This window comes from Blennius ocellaris, assembly GCF_963422515.1.
Source record: "Blennius ocellaris genome assembly, chromosome: 12".
Lineage (NCBI taxonomy): Eukaryota > Metazoa > Chordata > Actinopteri > Blenniiformes > Blenniidae > Blennius > Blennius ocellaris.
Window position 1 is genome coordinate 22,600,010 of NC_137661.1, and position 19,703 is coordinate 22,619,712.

The 19,703-nt window shown below is 40.9% G+C and overlaps 1 protein-coding gene and 1 long non-coding RNA gene across 4 annotated transcripts; one reads left to right on the forward strand and one right to left on the reverse strand.

The window, feature by feature from the left end:
- Positions 1-1,270: 1,270 nt before the first annotated feature.
- ttc14 (tetratricopeptide repeat domain 14) lies at positions 1,271-10,216 on the reverse strand. 3 transcript variants are annotated; one of them, XM_080505958.1, is made up of 13 exons: positions 9,718-10,216; positions 8,542-8,669; positions 7,438-7,637; positions 7,256-7,340; positions 6,923-7,052; positions 6,604-6,759; positions 5,687-5,758; positions 5,426-5,545; positions 4,765-4,887; positions 3,974-4,091; positions 2,992-3,098; positions 2,681-2,871; positions 2,055-2,561 (listed from the first exon to the last, which is right to left on the reverse strand). In XM_080505958.1, the coding sequence occupies exons 1-13, from the start codon at positions 9,849-9,851 to the stop codon at positions 2,179-2,181; spliced, it is 1,947 nt and encodes a 648-aa protein (XP_080362084.1). In that variant the 5' UTR covers positions 9,852-10,216; the 3' UTR covers positions 2,055-2,178. The 3 variants fall into 3 exon arrangements, with proteins under 3 accessions (XP_080362082.1, XP_080362084.1, XP_080362083.1); XM_080505957.1 differs by having other exon boundaries at positions 2,675-2,871; XM_080505956.1 differs by having other exon boundaries at positions 1,271-2,871.
- A 6,349-nt stretch (positions 10,217-16,565) lies between these two features.
- On the forward strand, positions 16,566-18,311 carry LOC308137741. Its single transcript, XR_013936859.1, has 3 exons — positions 16,566-16,672; positions 17,256-17,347; positions 17,431-18,311. It is a non-coding gene; the product is annotated as an uncharacterized lncRNA (long non-coding RNA).
- The last annotated feature ends 1,392 nt before the right edge of the window (positions 18,312-19,703 follow it).

Below are 19,703 nucleotides of genomic sequence, written 5' to 3' on the forward strand. Positions count from 1 at the left end.
GTATGACAATTGAAAGAGCAAGAGACAAATCAGCCTGCAGCCCATTCATCAGAGTATTTTAGGGGAAGGAGTAATCCATGTGCTCAGTGGTGCGTCTTGTCCAGACCCCCCCCCCCCCCCCCCCCAAAAAAAAACCCTCCTCCAGTGACTGTTTATGGGACTAATATCCCACAGAGTGCACACTTAGTGAGATCTCCTGCAGCCAGTATTCACACAGATTAAGATGTCAGGCACCAGAGACAGGAAGGACGGGATCAGCAATCTGTGTGTACGGCGTTAGATGACGAGGCCTCTCCCCTGCCTGTATATTAATGCCTAATCTGCCCTAACAAGATAGACCTCTCTGCTGATGATGGGACCCGTAATGATGGAGGAGGAGAGAGGAGGTTCGCAGCTAAGCCTGAAGTAAGCTACTTTGGCACAGGGACGCACGGATGGTCGCACCGCCGCTCGTGTGTGTGTGTGTGTGTGTGTCCAGTTATTAAATCAAATGTGTGACACCAAGTGGCTTACGGCCCCAATAAGCCACAAGGCCACTTTGGCTTTAATTTGGGGATGAGACCTGATTCGTGACCTCAGCTCCAATTATCCGCATGTTAAAGTTCAACATTCGATTGATTGAATGACTCATTGAAAACTTAAGAAAAAGAAATAACAAAAAAAATAAAAAATAAAAGCCATTGTCAAGGTAGTTCTTGAGTGCTTATAAACCGCAGCCTCACTGCACTTTTCCTTAACCTCATATTGGCGAAAATTTTCTTTTTTTGTTGTAACGTGGAGCATTTCTTCTAGCTTTTCCAACTTAACGGTACTAAATTGATGATGCTGGTACACATGACTCAAAAGCTGCACTAAACTTTTATTAGTGCTGCTTTTGAATCAACTTCTGCTTTAAAACTTGTCAGAATACCTTCAACACAATCCAATCCGCAGAGAAAGGCCTGGATTCAAACCAATGATCTCCTTGCTGTGAGCAAAGAACCTTTACTGTGACATACAGCACTTCATTATTAGTGTACGTTTATACACCTTGTCTGCATGTCCACAGAACATCACCACTTTTTTGTTGGCAGTTTTTCTCAATATTAGAAATACATGCCAATACATGAACATTCAGACGTCCTTGTTAACCATTATCCTTTGTTGTTGTGTATTTAGGATAAAATAGTAACAAACACCTTATTCAGTCCATATAAAACCAAGTTAGAGGAGAAACTTTAGTGTATTTTATGTGTGCTCTATGAGTAAGACACCCATACAAACAAGAGAAGACAGTTACTTTTTCTTTATTGATTCGTTTGAGTTCGTTTTACTACAGGACGACAACGTGTTGAAAAGAAGCTAGAACATCTGTACTGTGTAAAGCCAGTAACCAAAAAAAAAAAAAAGTAAAAAAATAAAATAAAGCACCGTAGCACAACAGTCAGGTTGCCGGAGGTTTAACAAGCCATAGGAACTTTCAACATGGCACACGGTAGTAAACATAAGACACTTTAATTCCCAACTACGAAAGATATTAAAGCCGGTCGCTTCAAAAAGAAGGTAAAGTTTTACACTAACTTATAGACTCGTTGCTCATTGGCTCGAAATTGGGAGTCCAGCATTCCGACAAATGCCCTCTATGTATATTACAGCAAAAAATAAAATAAAAAAAGTCCAATAATAAAACGTGTTGTGCTCCGAGTTAAATTATTGTTGACATTTGGAAAACGATAGTTTGAAAGCATTCAGATGCTGACCCATTGAATTCCTGCAATCTGGAACCCAGTAAACACCGCAGCTGCTCGTGAAAATCAAATCTCCAGGAGAGAATAAGACTGAAACTCTGAGGTCGACTCGGCAAAACGAGAAACGACTAACTACCAACGAGGCCATTAACTAAGGAGAATCATTGTGACGCACAGTACAGATGCTGGAGAGGACAACCGTGGGGTAAAAGGGAGTTATTTTTTTGGCTTCACCCCTTTTTCCTTCTCAAATTGGGCGATCTGGTTAAAAATGCTCAGCAGGTTAGCCGGCAGGTCTTTTTTAGGCCCCGCCCCCTGCTCGTTGTGATTTCCGGCACTGTCGTTTGTTTTACCGAGCGACGCGCGCCGGCCCTCCTCTGCCCTCCCTGCGCTCGCCTTGTCCTCGGCCGGACGGACGCCGCCGCCGTCCTCCCTCCCCCTGCTCTCATACCTACCATCGTCTAAGGAGCCTCGCGAGTCGAGCCTCATCCGGTTCTCCGGACGTCTGGAGGCAGAACCTGAAAGGCTGGTCTTGTGGGAGGACTCCACCTTGGCCGACGAACTCAACGATCTCTGCGTTTGATTCTCGTCCAAGCTGCTTCTCCTCTTGGGGTCGCCGTCTCGCCGCTCTAGGCTCCCGCCCCTCCTCTCCGGGCTCCTGGCGGCGCCGTCCTTCCTCCCCCTGCTCTCCTTCCTCTCCCTTTTCCTTCCTTCCCTCGGCGAGGAGTCCGACTCCTCCTCTGACGCTGCCGACAGCGAGTACAGCTGACAGATCCTCTTGTCGTCCGTGTCCCTCTCGTCCTCGTCCCTCACCTCGAGGGCCAGGCCTCCCCGCTGGTTAAGGAAAGTGGCGGAGGTGTTGGGCGGTTCGGGAAACCACTCCAACTCCTCCTCCTCCTCCTCCCCCCCCTCCCCCTCCTCCTCTCTCTCCTTCCTGCCTCGCTCACTCTTACTCTCCGAGCTCCTCCTGCTCTCCCTCGAGGAGACCCTACGATGGCGCTTGCTTCCACGCTCAGACCGCCGACGCTTCTTTTTTTTCTTCCTCGACCTCCTGCGAGAGGACGAAGACGAGGAGGAGGACAACCTGGAGGAGGCGGAGTTTGACGAAGAGGAGGAGGCTGACCGTTTGCGTTTTTTCTTCATCCTAAAGAAAGAAACATCTCCAGTTTTTTGTTTTTCCCCCCCCCAAATTGCAAACACTTTACCAGCAGCTTATTTCACCGCCTTACATTTTTTATTTTTTATTTTTTTTAAGTCTACTTACTTCTTCTCCTCTTTTAGGATCTTACGTAATTTGTCAGCACTGGTCTGACTGCTCGTAGCTTTCACCTCCTCCTTCGCCAGCGCTTCTTCTCGCAGGCGAATGGATTTCTTTACAGTCGCAGGGTGAGGCAGTGGAGCAAGGCATAATGAACGTTTGCAAGCAAATGCCCACAAAATGTTCCGAAAACATGCAACACGGAACCCCGGAAGAACAAAACAAAACAAAACAAAAAAAAAACCCGACGGTCACATCCAATTAATTAGCCAGTCGAGTTCAAGTGATCAAAGTGAGGAAAAGTGAAAGCGTTTGTGAAGGCGATGGGAGAGCATCACGGCGAGCAGATGGCAGGATGAGGGAGAGCGACCGGACGGACAGTCGCCATTCAAAACAAGAGCGGGATGCAGTGCAAGGCAGAGTATGGAAGCAAAGATGTGAGGAGAAGTCAAACAGCGTTTGTTACCCATTGAGACGGAGACGTTACCGTTATCGGGACCACGGACACCGGTGTCCAGGGCGGGGGAGAGGACGGAGAGTCGTTCAGTGTCGACGTGGAGGTCAAATGTGATTTTGGCACGCCGGCCCACAAGGCAGGTGACAAGGCCGCGACAGTCAGAGGGTCAGAGGGCGAGAGTCCCAGGGGCGCAGACACACACAGATACACCAAAACACCTCATCAGTATTACAAACCACAAAGTGAGGACCGCAGTGCAGATTCACTGAAGGAAGGACGTCTGCTCTTTATGTATAAAGAGTCCTGGAGTTTACAGCAGAACATCCAGAAACCAATTGTTTCATTGGTGGTTGGAGGAGGAAAAAAAAAAAATCACATTTCAACCAGATCTAAATTATAATTGATTTATTGAGAGATGCAGTTAAAAAAAATGGAATGCTGTGAACCTGAGTCACTTTAAGCCTGAGCTCTTCTAAAAATACACAGTGCATTTTTCTCTTTTTCTATATGGTGTGTGTGCGTCCCGCTCACCTGGATAGTGTCTGTGATCTCAGTGAGGGCGTCCTGGGCCTCAGAGTTCGACTCGTCTAAAGATAGAGCTCTCCGGTACAACCCCTCCGCTGTCACAAGTTTCTTTTGTTCTTCTAACCTGCGAACATACACATTTTATTTTTAACATTCACATCAACAGCAGTTTTGCGATTCAATTTTAAAAGAAAATCAGGAGAAATTGATGCTCTGTTAACAGACCGACGTGATGAAAAATGAACGAATGGTGACATAAACATGGAAACGATAAACCATATCGCCAAGAGTATTTGTTCTTCAAACCATTGAATTCAGGTGTTCTAATTCCTTCCACAGGTGTAGAAAATCAAGCAGCTCGCCGTGCAGACTATTTACGAACATTAGTGAAAGAAGGTGTTGCTCGTAGCAGCTCAGTGAATTCCAGCAGTGATCGGACGTCACCGATGCAATAAGTCCAGCCATGAAATTTCCTCATAATCAGCAGAAACTCTAATGGAAGCCAATGGATGGAAGGCCACGAAAGACCAGCAGGTGCAGCAGCACATAGAGTGCAGAGGTCGTCAACTTTCTTACCTAACCCAAACTCTATCACTTCTAGAACACGCTGTTTACAGTATCGACAGTTCTGAATGACACCGGCTCTATTTTCACATCACTTGATGGATAAAAGGCAATGCATAGAATGAATCAACTGGTCATAACGTTACTGCCAATTAACTTCTAAACTTTCTTCACAATATCCCAGAGGCCAAAACCAACACAAAACAAGACTCCATGCAATATTCAGTGCTTACTGTTTTCCTCGCTCCACCAGTGTCTGGCAGAGGTACTTCTTAGCATTACGGTGGTCGGGACAGTTCTCCAGCGCCAGTTCGAAGTCGGTTATAGCCTTCATGATGCTGCCTTTGTTAGCATACCTAGAAATAAACAACGATGGTATAAAGGAAGGGAATTGGGCTCGTGAATTAATTTCATTTTTATATCAGGACTGCTGTCAAGCCGTCTGTTTTTTATGGTACGACCACTGAAAGCTGTTCTGCTTATAGATTATAAACTAGTTCTTTCTACTCCTTTCATCACACCAGTGATTCACACTTTTAAGACATTGGCAGCGTGTGTTTGCTTTATTCTCCCGATGATTAGCTTTTATCTGAGATAAATTTAACTCCGTTCACATTCATAATGCAGCTATGCTTTTGACGAGTCTCTTATGGAATAGTGTCATAAAAACCTACAATAAAAAGCTTTTGTTTCTCCCAAAAGATTGAAACCTTAATCTACACAACATCATGTATTTGGCTTTTAGAATTAAATTTAAGAGTACAATGTATTAACTTCTAACATAAAGGTTATCAGACCTAAGTAACATTGATAAATATCACAGAAAAGAACATGTGTGAGTATACTGTAACTTCTTGAGGGGAATTTCATTCTGAAAATGTAAATAAAACTCACAATGCTCCACGAGCCACTAGCGCTTCTACATTGTTAGTGTCGATTTCCAAGGCTTTGCTGTATTCCACCATGGCTTCCACGTGACGACCGTGTTTGAAGTGGTCCACACCAGCTCGTACACTGACATGAAAACATAACGAAATGAACCAAGCAAATAGCAGGAATATTAATATCCAATCAGAACAAACAAAGAAAAACGAACAACCCACAGTGGCAAATGTTTCTTCAGCACTACTAATTAAATCTACTTTGTTTAATTACCACTTCAGTGCCCAGGAGGCAGACTGCTTCTTCCTGATCGCAGAGGCAAAGTCCTCTTCCTGGAAAAGTTTACTGTGAAGCAAAAATAAGAATTCATTTAAAATGACGACAAGACAAACACAACACGTGAAGGAAAGTAAGGTTAAAGATGCAAAAGGTCAGTTGAACAAACAAAACTCTCTTCCTCCTTGTCTTCCAGGTTGAAAAACAATTCACCTTCACCAACAGGATACCAAAGTATAACTGAGCATTTCTACTATACATGATAATTCTAATTCATTAAAATGAACCAACTGTAAATCAATAACCTATGCTCTTATATAAAACATGCAAGTACCTTAATTTTGAAATATAATAAATAGTATAATTACAGACCAATTATAAGTGATATAATAACCGTTTTATTTAATTTCTAACACAATATATAACAAAACAATCAATACTACAAAAAAGAAAACAAGAGGCTCGAGATGGAGTAGGAAGGCTTATTAAACCCTACCCCGCTCCAGTCGATCCGTTTGGATCCCGTGTTTTATTTTTTTAAACCAACCACCTACTCATAAGCTCAAATAACCACAAAGCAAAGCAACGGAGCAACCACAAGTAAATAAACTGGTAAATGAACAGAATGTAAATATATATTTTCGAAAAAAGGCTTAAAATGAGGTCAGAAAGTTCGTCCACCTTCATTCACAACTGAAACCCAACTGTAACCACTGTCTCATGTGTCTTCTGACCTTCCACTTTCTCTCATATTATCTAATATAGTATAAAATCTTTGGCTCGCCGACTTACTGAAGCTTTGGTGTGATGATTAATTGAATAAGTTGTTTTTAACGGATGTTTCAGCATCAGAGTTTACGTTACAATCCAGACGAGATGATTCAATCTGGGTCCAGTCACAACAAAACATTTACCTCTGTAAACCTCGCATCATCGATGGCGGATGGGTGTCCTTGACCCCCACCTTATCCAGCAGGTAATCCACTACAGAGGGGTTGTGGTAACCATGGCAACCTCCCAGTATATATTCATACGTCTGAGTGGAGTCGCTTGCGGCACGGAGGCTTCGACTTGCGTAAAAAGATGGGATTGAAAATACTTGAAGTTGAAACGAATGCACGAGCTGGAGATCAGTTTTATTTTGAATCAGATAAGTTTATGCAGCGACTGTTTTGGTAATAACAGGAAGTTCCGCCATATCTGATAGAAGCCTAAAAGTGACGGTGTGGTTACCTGTAGTGTACCGGGAGCTCCTCACGGGTGATGACACCCAGCTTGATGTGACCCAGGCTGAGTGAAAGAGAGTTCTGCTGGAGAGACACGGTGATTTTCTCCTGGTAGCGGTCGATGTCTTTCACTCCAGCTGCAGAGCACAAGTTAAAATAAATCTATTTTCCCCATTATACACAAAGCGAAATATCGGCATTATTATTCATGTTATCAGGTTTCATTTGAACAGTTCCAGAGCCACCGAGATGAAACTGAGATTTCACATGGACCATGAACTAAAGCGAGGTTGATGTCCCTGGACGAGAGCTGAAACCGAGGGTCATTTAAAACTCAAACCTCTGATGAGGTCGCCGATCTGGTAGTAGGACAGCGGGTCGTCATGGCTGCCGGAGGAGGGGATTTCTTTGATGTGACACAGGGCCTGCGGGCAGAAACGACACGAGGACAACATCAACTCCGACATGGGACACGTTAAGCTGTGTGACGACGGCAGCGTGAGCGACACTTTGTGAACCTACCGACAACTCCAGATCCTCGATGTCTCTCTTCAGACCTCCCGCCATGCAGAGCAGCGTCAGGAAGAAGCCGTATCCCCTGATGTTGTTGATCTTCCCGATGACGATGTCTCCTTTCTCCAAGTCCCTGTATATCATGGCTCTCCGCTCCTTGTACGACACCTCCATGAACAACTCCAGCGGTGGCATGACGGCAAACGGCTCTGGAAAGGCCAAAGTCTCGTCAGAAAAATGTACAAACACTCGGTACAAGAGCAACATTGAAACATCAGCGACTTTCTATTATTATTGGCTCTTGAGATCTTTGATGTTTGTGATTATTTTACAAACATGTTTAGCAGCTGTGGGACTAAATATCTCCTGAAGTGAACTATGTTTGCATTCTGGTTGACAGATCGAAGCCAAAAACAGTCACACATGTGAGATATTTGACAGAATTAGTAACACATTTGAATAATACTTTGTTCTATTTCAAACTTTTCTCAGTTACGTTGTAGTTGCAGTGAGCTCAAACTGAAGTACTTGGAGAAACTCCATGCATCCACAGGGACAACATTCAAACTCCACTTAATTGATGCATTTACCTTGAAATTATTAGGATAAACTAAAAACACTTCTTTGTAAATAATACATTATAAATAGGAAAGTAATGTCCAACAGCATGTGGCCAATTTTTAACTGAAATCTTTTGAGAAGTGGATATTTGGAGACTTCTTAAATTTGGCCAATGAATTGCTTTGTGTTGTAAATAACAGAAAATGTTTCACACTCACTTTAAATTATCGAAATATCTCGACATATCACTCGGGTTGCTGGTTTTACAGTGAATTCCAATGAAAGGCTAAAGAAGTGAATGCTGAGGATCAGAGTAAAGTGGTTTGAAAGATGCACTTTTGTTTGAAGTGTTTTAGATTGAATCGAGCTCGACTCAACTAACAAATTCTATCGTATCGACGAGGTGGCGTTCAGACATATTTGTTGCTCCTTTTGTCTTCTAGTATGAATAGATTTTGATACAAATGTGAGAAATCAAACAAATGGCAGTTCAGACTTGAATTGATACGACTTGAGATGGCGTGAGCAATATGTAGTTGAACTGAGAGACACCTGCAGCCTCTTCCTCCGCCTCGTGGTACTCTCCCTGAGCAGTGGCCGTCTTCCATTCTGGACAGAACAGGATGTCTGCCTTCCTGGCAACGAACTGCTCCACAAGCGGGTTGGCCTGCCTTTCGGCCCTTTTTGCACGGAAAAACAAACGTTTAGTATTTCACAACATTTGAAACTTCATAATAAATTCCTGACTGCCAGCATCATTTATATTTTCCACTGCAACCACTTTAATCACAAACAATGGCTGGATTCATCAAATTAGCAAAGGGGTGAAAAGTGAAAGACAATTATGTTAATTCCACAACGACACATCAAGTATCAGTCAAAACAGGGAGAGAACTACCAACTATTGAACTAATTGGTTTAAAAAGCCTGAAATACAGAAAACCGCTCACACAATGTCTATAACTGAAACATACAACCAGGCACTTCTATGAAAGCATTATGCATTCCCATCCATTTTCTATTCCACTTTATCAAAATTATTGTTCCAGCAGCTGACCATTGGGTTAAGGTCGTGATCACCCTGAACTGGTAACGGGTCAATCCCAGCACCTGCTGGCTCACACACCCACTCTTAGAAGCAATTTAGAGTCACCAATAAACCCTCAAATTTATGTTTTTGGACTGTGGTTTGACAACAAGGTACCTGGGAAAAAAACCTGCAAGTACATATAGTATAGATCACATGTCACACAAAGCCCCTAAAGCACAGACTCAAAGAGAGGAACTTCTCACTATGACGGGGAAAAAAGCATAAAAGCATATCACTATGTGAAATCTTGCACACTATTTATTTTGGAAATACCAAACTAGAAACGATAAAGAAACCCAAGGAGAAACAAGAGAAAACACAAATCACTAAAGAAAACTGAATTTGGGTCAAATTGATCCCAAATATTATACATTACAAAAAATGAAGACATAAAATATGAGAAATTAGAAATGAATGCGTGCAAAACTAGTAAAGGAGGAAACTATTACAAAAAGTTGTTTTAGCAATCATTAACGGGGCACGAAATGATGAGAATTATTCCTAAGCTACAAAAGAATCTCCAGAAAACGACAAAAACGTGAGTGAAACACCAGTGAAATGTCCAGGTGAAGATTTATAAACAATTCGTCTGGGTACTTCGGCCCTTGGTGGTACATGTGATAAGGGTGGTCGCATACCTTTCATAGGTGGCTTTGCACAGGTCAGTCACCACCGCCTGGAAGTCTGGGTTCTCGGTTTGTTCACATTTCAGTTTGTTGAACAGTGACTGTCCATGAAAAGTCAAAGACTGCCTCAACAAGTCTCTGTCCATGCTGCATTCACATTATTCTAACGAGAAAAAACAACCTCCTGTGGCTCGGACACCGCGACAGGCTCAAATATCTCCAGAAACCAATAAAGACTTGCTCATTTGAATGAGAAAAGTCCCACTTAGCGCACATTTACAAAAGAAAAAAATACGTCGCAGCACATTTATCGCTAGCTGGGAAAAGCTAACAAGCTAACGCGTCAGCGTTTGATGATGATTTTGCAGAGTTATCTTAGCAATAAAACCTGAAAAGTCTGCGCTTCACGAAACGCAAACGCTCCAGTGTCCGACGACAAAAAACCCCACCTTTATGTTTCAACTGAGTAAAATGCATCCGCAGATGAAAGAAATAAAAAAAAGAGCTCAATTCTGCGTCAAACTACTAGATATCAGCGCGCATGCGCACAATGTGCCACGCAGTCTCTTCTTTCTCTGTGGACAGGGGCAGATCAAAAGCTGCAGAGTCCAACTGCTGCCCCCTAGTGTTATAACCATATACAGCAGGCCAGCTGAACCACACTTTTCTTCTGGATAAAGTTATCAAATGTCAACTATGTTTTCGGGGCAAAAATAAAAACAACAACAACAAAAAAAGAGTGCCTTGTGTAGCTTTTTGATATTATGAAAAAATGTTCAGGAGTCACTTAAAATACTTTTAAAGACTCCTGCAGTAGATAGTGTCGAGAGAGCGAGAGAGAGCGAGAGCGAGAGCGAGAGAGAGAGAGAGAGAGAGAGTCAGACCTGCTGACAATGCTGCATAGCACAACTTTTCCCTGAGTCATGTACTATTTGAAATAGTGGATAAATTTTAAAACAAACAAACACAAAACAAACAAATAAACACCTAAACAAACAAACAAACAAGCAAACAAACACATAAACACACACAAATAAATAAACACAAAAACAAATAAATACATAAATAAATGAACACAAATGAATAAACCAATAAACAAACACACACAAACACACAGATAAATAAATACACAAACAAACAGATATATAGATAAATCCTGCATTCTGCTGACCTGAAAGAAAATATGTGAGCAAGCACCAATATATCTATTCACCATTTTTGTGCATTTTATCAGAAATGCTAGGTTTTTTTTTCTGTTGTCACAATAGCAGTGAACCCTGTCATGACCTTCACTCTATCCATCATGATCTGTTTATGTGGATTTCACATTATAGTGCGAGGTTGAGCAGACAGACAGAACCTGTGATAAGGGAAGTGGAGGAATTAGCATTTCCTAACAAAGGACAATACGTGACTCGAGGTCAAAATCATGTGGCAAAACTGGTTTGGTGAACAGTTCTGGGAAAAAGTTCATATCATGTGCGTCATCTTCACTCACAGGTTTCCATAACAGCAATTGCATTTTTTACACTTCTTTTAAATGTAGATGCTCACAGACTCCTCTTGTTACCTGCTCATTAACTATCTATTATTTCCTGTATAATGTTACATTCTTTAGTCCAACTTTGTTATAGTATTGTCTTAATGATTGCCCAAAGTCTCCCACACTGTTTCCTGCTGGCACATTTTTTTCTTTGTGGGAAAATCCCTTGGTAAATTATTGGTGGAGTCAGTGCTTTCATAAAAAAATAAAGTTTGCTTATCCATTCAATCAAATCCTTCATGACACACAACCTTTGTATAGATTGACTATCTCATTCAAATTCTTGCTAAACCTCTGGGCAGGTAAATGGTAAATGGATTTCACTTTTACAGCACAGTACATTATATTCACACACACAATAAACCATTGTTGTTTGTCAAAACAAATGAAATACAAAGATCTCATGGATAGTCAAACGGCTCAAATTAGGTATGAGGCAACAACAACAACAATAAAACCCCAGTGGGGTTCATCGTCAAGAGCAAAATTAACTTTTTCCACTTTGTGTATCAGTTTGTGGAGTAAAGCTGCATATTTGGTTTTATTGTTAAGTTCAATAAATGTCCTCACTGTTCAGAATACACATATTGCTTTTAATTTAACAAAAAAAAGAAGCAATTATTGTATTTGTAATTGTATTATCTTTGTACTGTATGTGAAATGAGTAAGAACAGAAATTGTGGAAATTAATATCTGTATCCTGTACGCACACAAAAATCCAGCTTATATTACAAAGAAATCCCAGCCCAATAAGTAAGTTGGTTAACAATTAAAACATGTTATCTTGATATATCTAATCGAAATAGTCTGGGTTTGGATCAGCTATTAATATTTTTTGTATCCACTTTTCACACGCCTGTTTATTAATATATGTATATAAAAGGTACAACTACTATACAAATACGTTTCCCTTCTTACATGGCTGCATCATTGTACTGTTTGTGATAGTTTTTAAGAAATAAATAAATACCAATGCTAGTCATACGCTGAAGTTATTTTGACATTTTTGCACCAGTTTCAGTTCAAATAAGAGTCACGGTGTGTATCAACACTTGGTCTATAGATTATTTGTTAAAAGGAAACAGAACCCAATAAACTAGAGATGTTGCAGAAATAAGCATTAGTATCCAAGGTTCTGATCAGCTGCGCGCTAAAGGGTACTGAGGCATTACTTTACATTACTTACAATACAGAATGTACTTTTCTTTATTCAGACATGTTGTAAAAAGTGCAGTAATGTTTGGCAGATTTCTGTACCGACGCTGCGCAATCTGGTTCACTGACATGTTGAACCTTTGTTTTCTCTCTCTGGTTTCAAGTACAATCAGAATCTACAATTGGGGTTTTGTCACAATGAAAATGTTGGAAAAAGACATTTTAAGTTATCCACGGTGGTCAAATATCCAATTTCATTACATAATTGTTTCATTGTTGTTGTTTTTTTTTGTCAATGACCTGCCAAGTTAAAAGCTTCCAAATGGCGAAATGAACCAGTGAATATCAAGGAGGTAAATGGTCCATCTATTATCCCATCGTGGTGCATTTCATTTCTTTTTTTTGCCTTTTTTTTTTTTTTTTTGCTTTGTCTCTCTTGTTTTGCTGGCACATACACAATTTGTTTTTTTCAGCCGACCTGGTTTTTCAGGTTGCATGAGAATGCTTTGACTCACACCTGGTCACTCCTCCTGCTCTCGCAGGAACAAAACACACAAACTAAAAGCAGTGTTCATTAACAGACAAAGCACCAGCCTGTTCTGATTTACAGTGAACAGAAGTTCCTCTCATCATGGAAAGAAAAATCATTTCATGGATGCTTGGATGTTTCGTCATATCTTCATTACAAGGTAAACAAAAACAGACAAAAAAATCTATTTCTTTTAATGAGCGTCATTGTTTGCTCTTGTGATTTGTTCATAGATAGAAAAGAGTTGATAGCGTTGCCTGAGCAGGTAACATTATATACTGTAATTAAAATTTGCAATCTTATTATTGTAAAAACTATTGCTGAACTTTGATAACGCCTTTTGCCAAAATCTGTGCAAATATAAAATATATAAACATGAATCATTTCAATTTGATGTCTGACTGTTTGACAAAGTAAATTAAAAAAGACAAATAAAATCTAAAATAAAATAAAAGTTTAATATCCTTGTTGCTAATTTTTAGTACAACTAATAGTTGTTTAGCAGCACTATTTGATAATTGTCCACACAAATAATCACGAACTATGCAAAACTTAAATTCAATAGAACTTAAGTGGGATGTACAAATACTGAAAAGTCCCACAATTTATTCAACATTTTAACGATGCATTAGTAAATCCAGTATTTTTCTTTTAAAACAGAAAAGTGACCACCAAATATTGAAATCATTAAAAGAAGCAAGTGACTCAAATACTAGTTAATAGAAGACGCTGCATATAGCTGCTTCTGTTGAAGAAAAATAAAGTTGACAAAAGAAAAAAAAAAGTGTTCATAAAATGTTTTCAACACAATACAACAACAGTATTAACACAATACCTGGTAAATAATTGTGTTTCTTCACAGTAACAACTAGAGGACAATCATCCACGGCAATGGCTTCAGGTCCAACAACTGCATCATTGGGGGACACAACCGGTCCAATAAATGCAGGTCCAACAACTGTAATTCAAACAACTGGAGGCCCTGGTACTGCAGGTCCAACAACTGGAGGCCCAAATACTGCAGGTCCAACAACTGGAGGCCCAAATACTGCAGGTTCAACAACTGTAATTCAAACAACTGGAGGCCCTGGTACTGCAGGTCCAACAACTGGAGGCCCAAATACTGCAGGTCCAACAACTGTAATTCAAACAACTGGAGGCCCTGGTACTGCAGGTCCAACAACTGGAGGCTCAAATACTGCAGGTCCAACAACTGTAGTTCAAACAATTGGAGGCCCAGGAACTGCAGGTCCAACAACTGGAGGTCCCGGTACTGCAGGTCCGACAACTGTAGTTCAAGTAACCGGAGGCCCAGGAACTGCAGGTCCCAGTATTGCAGGTCCAACAACTGTAGTTCAAACAACTGGAGGACCCGGTACTGCAGGTCCAACAACTGAAGGCCCAAATACTGCAGGTCCAACAACTGCAGTTCAAACAATTGGAGGCCCAGGAACTGCAGGCCCAACAACTGTAGTTCAAACAACTGAAGGCCCACGAACTGCAGGTCCACCAACTGGAGGTCCCGGTACTGCAGGTCCGACAACTGTAGTTCAAACAATTGGAGGTCCAGGAACTGCAGGCCCAACAACTGTAGTTCAAACAACTGGAGGACCCGGTACTGCAGGTCCAACAACTGGAGGCCCAAATACTGCAGGTCCAACAACTGCAGTTCAAACAATTGGAGGCCCAGGAACTGCAGGCCCAACAACTGTAGTTCAAACAACTGGAGGACCCGGTACTGCAGGTCCAACAACTGGAGGCCCAAATACTGCAGGTCCAACAACTGCAGTTCAAACAATTGGAGGTCCAGGAACTGCAGGCCCAACAACTGTAGTTCAAACAACTGAAGGCCCACGAACTGCAGGTCCACCAACTGGAGGTCCCGGTACTGCAGGTCCGACAACTGTAGTTCAAACAATTGGAGGTCCAGGAACTGCAGGCCCAACAACTGTAGTTCAAACAACTGGAGGTCCTGGTACTGCAGGTCCGACAACTGTAGTTCAAATAACTGGAGGTCCACCAACTGGAGGTCCACCAACTGGAGGTCCCGGCACTGTAGGCCCGACAACCGTAGTTCAAACAACTGAAGGCCCACGAACTGCAGGTCCACCAACTGGAGGTCCCGATACTGCAGGTCCGACAACTGTAGTTCAAATAACTGGAGGTCCAGGAACTGCAGGTCCCGGTACTGTAGGCCCGACAACCGTAGTTCAAATAACTGGAGGTCCAGGAACTGCAGGTCCAACAACTGGAGGCCCGGGTACCGCAGTTCCAACAACTGGAGGCCCTGGTACTGCAGGTCCAACAACTGGCGGCCCAGGAACTGCTGGTCCAACAACTGGAGGCCCTGGTACTGCAGGTCCAACAACTGGAGGCCCTGGTACTGCAGGTCCAACAACTGGAGGCCCTGGTACTGCAGGTCCAACAACTGGCGGCCCAGGAACTGCTGGTCCAACAACTAGAGGCCCCAGTACTGCAGGTCCAACAACTGGAGGCCCTGGTACTACAGGTCCAACAACTGGAGGCAACCGTACTGCAGGTCCAACAACTAGAGGCCCAGGAACTGCTGGTCCAACAACTAGAGGCCCTGGTACTGCAGGTCTAACAACTGCAATCAGAACAATGCATCCAACAAGAAATACATCTACATCTCACACGTTCACATTTCCAACAACTCTCGGTCCATCCAATTCTACAGGTAAATCAACCAAGGCTGATTTACAAGGAAGACAAAAAGAAAAAGAGAAACAAGCTTTATTCTTTTCTTCTCATTTCAGGTGGAACGCTTCACTGTCTGACCTGCACTGATGCGCAGTGTTCAATTGAGGAATCTGTCACATGTGGTGTCAATGTGATGTGTGTCACAGCAACCATTTTAGGTAGTCTTTGCCATATGTATTATATCTGGTCAAAAAACACACTCAACTTGCACGTGATTCATCTCGAAATATCAATAAACTGTCTTTTGACTCTGTAGTGTCAACATCAGGAGATTCACAAAACGTGCTATTCACAAAGGGGTGTGTATCCACGGAGCTATGTCCAACCTCAGGCCACAGGACATTCTCGGGGAATGATAATACACTTATATCTGTGAGGTGTTGTGGCACAGATCACTGCAATTCAGAGAATATAACTGGTGAGTACAGGTGAATGGCATGCATGTTTAGAATACGCAAATAGTTATTTGGTTTAACCAATCACTCCCCCCACAGTTCCAAGATTGTCCAACCAGTCTCTATCAGTCGGTCTGCAGTGTTCCACTTGCTTTCCTATGAATCAGTGCAGTTCCATTGTCCAGTGTCGAGCAGAGGAGGACATGTGCTTTCGGGAAAGTCGTGAGTCCTCCATTTTAAATTTTCTAATCTTTTGTGATTTCAAAAGTTTTAAGTCAAGTTCCTTTTTCCCCCAAAGAATTTGAACTAATGAAATACAATTATTTGAAATATACTTTCTTTCCACAGTGACAATTAATTCGATCACTTCTGAAATAGCTGGTTGCACATCGTCAAACATGTGTCAGGCTACTCCCAGCTCGGTGACTGTAGAAGGCGTTGCTGTCATCAGAGGGGAATCAAATTGCTGCAACTCCAGTTTGTGCAACTTTATACCACCTCCTGTGCCTCCAACGAACCAGACTATACTTCCGACAAATTCAACATCACCGCCCACGACCAACATAACGGTAGCACCCACCGGTTCAACGCCAATGAGTGGTGGTCAAACAACAACAGGGTCAGGTATGTTGTTCTTCATTTACATTAGTGTAGTATACTTAAAAAAAAAAAAAAAAAAAGGTGTCTATAAAACCATACTCGTTACCGACTGCATCATAAGCTGGCTCACACTGGCAGAGAGGATTTGTAGCATCATATAAAAACAAAACAAACAGGATCCTCAACTGTAAAAGACTTAATATCATTGCCTAGAAATGTTGGTACAATGCAGTTTTGGTACTTTAAATTACCAAACATAGCATTTATAATTAGTGCCATTTTTAATTGGTAAATTGCTTATATTAAAAAAAAAAATTTTTTTTACTTGCCTTACTTATTGTATATTTACAGAGCTCATTCGATACAAGGACTTTATGCGTGTAGAGTCAATGCAGTCAGTACATACAACCAAAATTGCTCCTGTCAAATGAACAAAACAATATTTAAAATGACAATTTTAAATCCCGTAAGGATCAATATTATATTATACCGGAGTTGCATTGGCAACTTGCTGTTGATTTGCTTTAACAGAACTTTAAAAAAAAAAAAAACATGTTAACTGTTGCAAGATGAAATATATAATCATGTTGTTCTTATATTCATACAGATCCAGGAGGGCAAGCAATTTTAGGAATACAATTGAAATTGTCCTCCATCGAAAGCCTCAGCAATGAAGAAATATCTGTAATAATTGAAAATGTAAGTAAAGAAGAAAGAGATTGCTACTATGAGACAATACAACGTTTTCCCTCACGTTTAATCTCCGCTTTCTCTCAACTCAGGTTTTCGCTGGGATCCTGGACGACATCCCTCACACAGTGAATGTTGGGGAGATTCAAAGATTGTTCGTGACAACATTTTGACCCAGAAACAACCCAAAAGATGAGACACGGGGACAGTGAGGGTGCGCTGGCTGACGAGAGACAATTAGTTTCAGTAATATTAGAACTATAAAAGGTGGTTTTCCAGTTCAACCAAATCCACTGTTGTAGTGTTCCAGCGACATCATCAAACCAGCACATAGCCTTCATCTTGTTTTCAAACTAAAAGTTTGGCTGTGTGGCTTTTTTGATTTTGTTTTGTTTATACATCATTTTGTCACTGAGCAGGTAACTGTTGTCTGGTTATACAGTTTGCGCCGGAGCAGGTGTGAGTGTCGGATTGCACAAAACAATGAAAAACCCATCGAGCGGTCCAAGACACTTGTAATAGGGTTCAGTCATTCCCACGTTTGAGGAACAAGTGCAGAGCTGATTATTCTGGTAACCAGGAAACGACTGAAGTATGCGTCTTTCTCGCCGCTCTCGTCATTTCACAATGAGGAAATGCCCAACTTTAAACATTGACCCAGTGTGTGACCGCTTGAGATGGAATCAGAAAAATCATGACACGAGTCACTTTCTTACTTGGAACGTGCAGATTTAATCTGTTATCTTGTTTTTCCTATTCACCAGAAACCACGGAAAAGAAAAAGGGCCGCGAGTTTCCTATGAAATGTATGTAATGCTAGAAACACATGGCTGAACAACACAGGGGAGTTTCTAGACAAGTTTTTTTTTATAACATGCAAACCCAAATGTCAGTTTTGAGTCTGTTTCTTAATATAGTGATTTCAATTCAAGCTAAATAAAAACACAGAATACCATCGCATGATCAGTGATGCATTTATCTGTATTTTCTTATTAACTTTGAAGTGAGATTCTCTTTTTAATAATTCTGTTTCCAGTTTGTTTTTTGCACTGAAATTATGTATGGGAGTGTATTGACCCAATTCATTCCCATGAGACACAAATAATAAAGTACACTTGTTGCAATGTTAAAAGATTTTTAGTTTTTGTCATTGTAAGGAAATCATTTAACTAAAATCCTACACTGAATAACATTTGGAGTTTGGAGGAGTTATTCTGAAGCCTCCTCTGTTCAACATCTACAGGCTGCTCCGAGCTCACATTATGAGAATATAGTAAAATCATTTAGATCGCATAAATCTATTTTTTCAGAAGGTGACCCTGGATGTACCAGACTGGTTTTTAAAGAGGTATACAAAATGGAAAATAAAACGTGACCAGTCCTCACCTACAATGTGTATCCTTATGGTTATGAAAACGGCCCAATAGGACAACTATTACAGTGTCACTGTATAATTTGTCTAACTTTCACCAGAACGCAAGAATAAAAAGCAAAAAATAAAATTGAGACCTCCCCAGATTTTAGATATTTTGACATCAATTTACTGACTCTTTAAGGAAAAAAAAAAAAAAAAAAAGGAAGAATACTTTTCGCTTATTGTGAATGCAGGTGCTCGAGTTTCTTATAAAACCGTTTTTCATATCAGTCGAAGTCTGGGCGGCCTCCCAACTCCTAGAAACTTAGTTTAAAAAGCTCTTAACATTTATGTGTTGTTAAAATCCACAACTTTCATTGTAAGTATGAAGCATCCAGAACAATCTTCATAGACACAACTGTCACTCGAGAGTTTACAGAAGAAGAAAAAACGTTTAGTTTTTTTAACTCTCCTGCTACTTTAGTAGTTGACAGGACAGGGTTGATGCGTCAAACAGTTCACAGTATAAAAGATGAACATTTGTTAAATTCAGCATTTGATACAAAGCATAGATGTGATGTTTTATTGCAGAGTTGTCATCTAAAAGTCAACGGTACACTTTCATTAAAGTTCCAAACCTTGTACTCGTTTATGCATTTTTTTTAAAAAGTACATTTTATTCAGCGTCTACATGAAGAACTACTTCACGACAAAATTACGAAGACTTTTTATATATGCATTTTTTTTAAAAAGTACATTTTATTCAGCGTCTACATGAAGAACTACTTCACGACAAAATTACGAAGACTTTTTATAAAGTGGTTAAAAGCGTTAAAATCATTTTCATATTAAAATGTCTAAAAGAAAGTATATTAACACAGAAGTGCTTTTAAAAAAGGAAAAAAGTATGATGAAACAACTCTTGGCTTTAGAGGTCACTGGCAGAACTAATAAAATACTTTAGGAAATTGTTTTCTTCTAAAACATGTTTGTGTTCCAATCAGTGAAGAA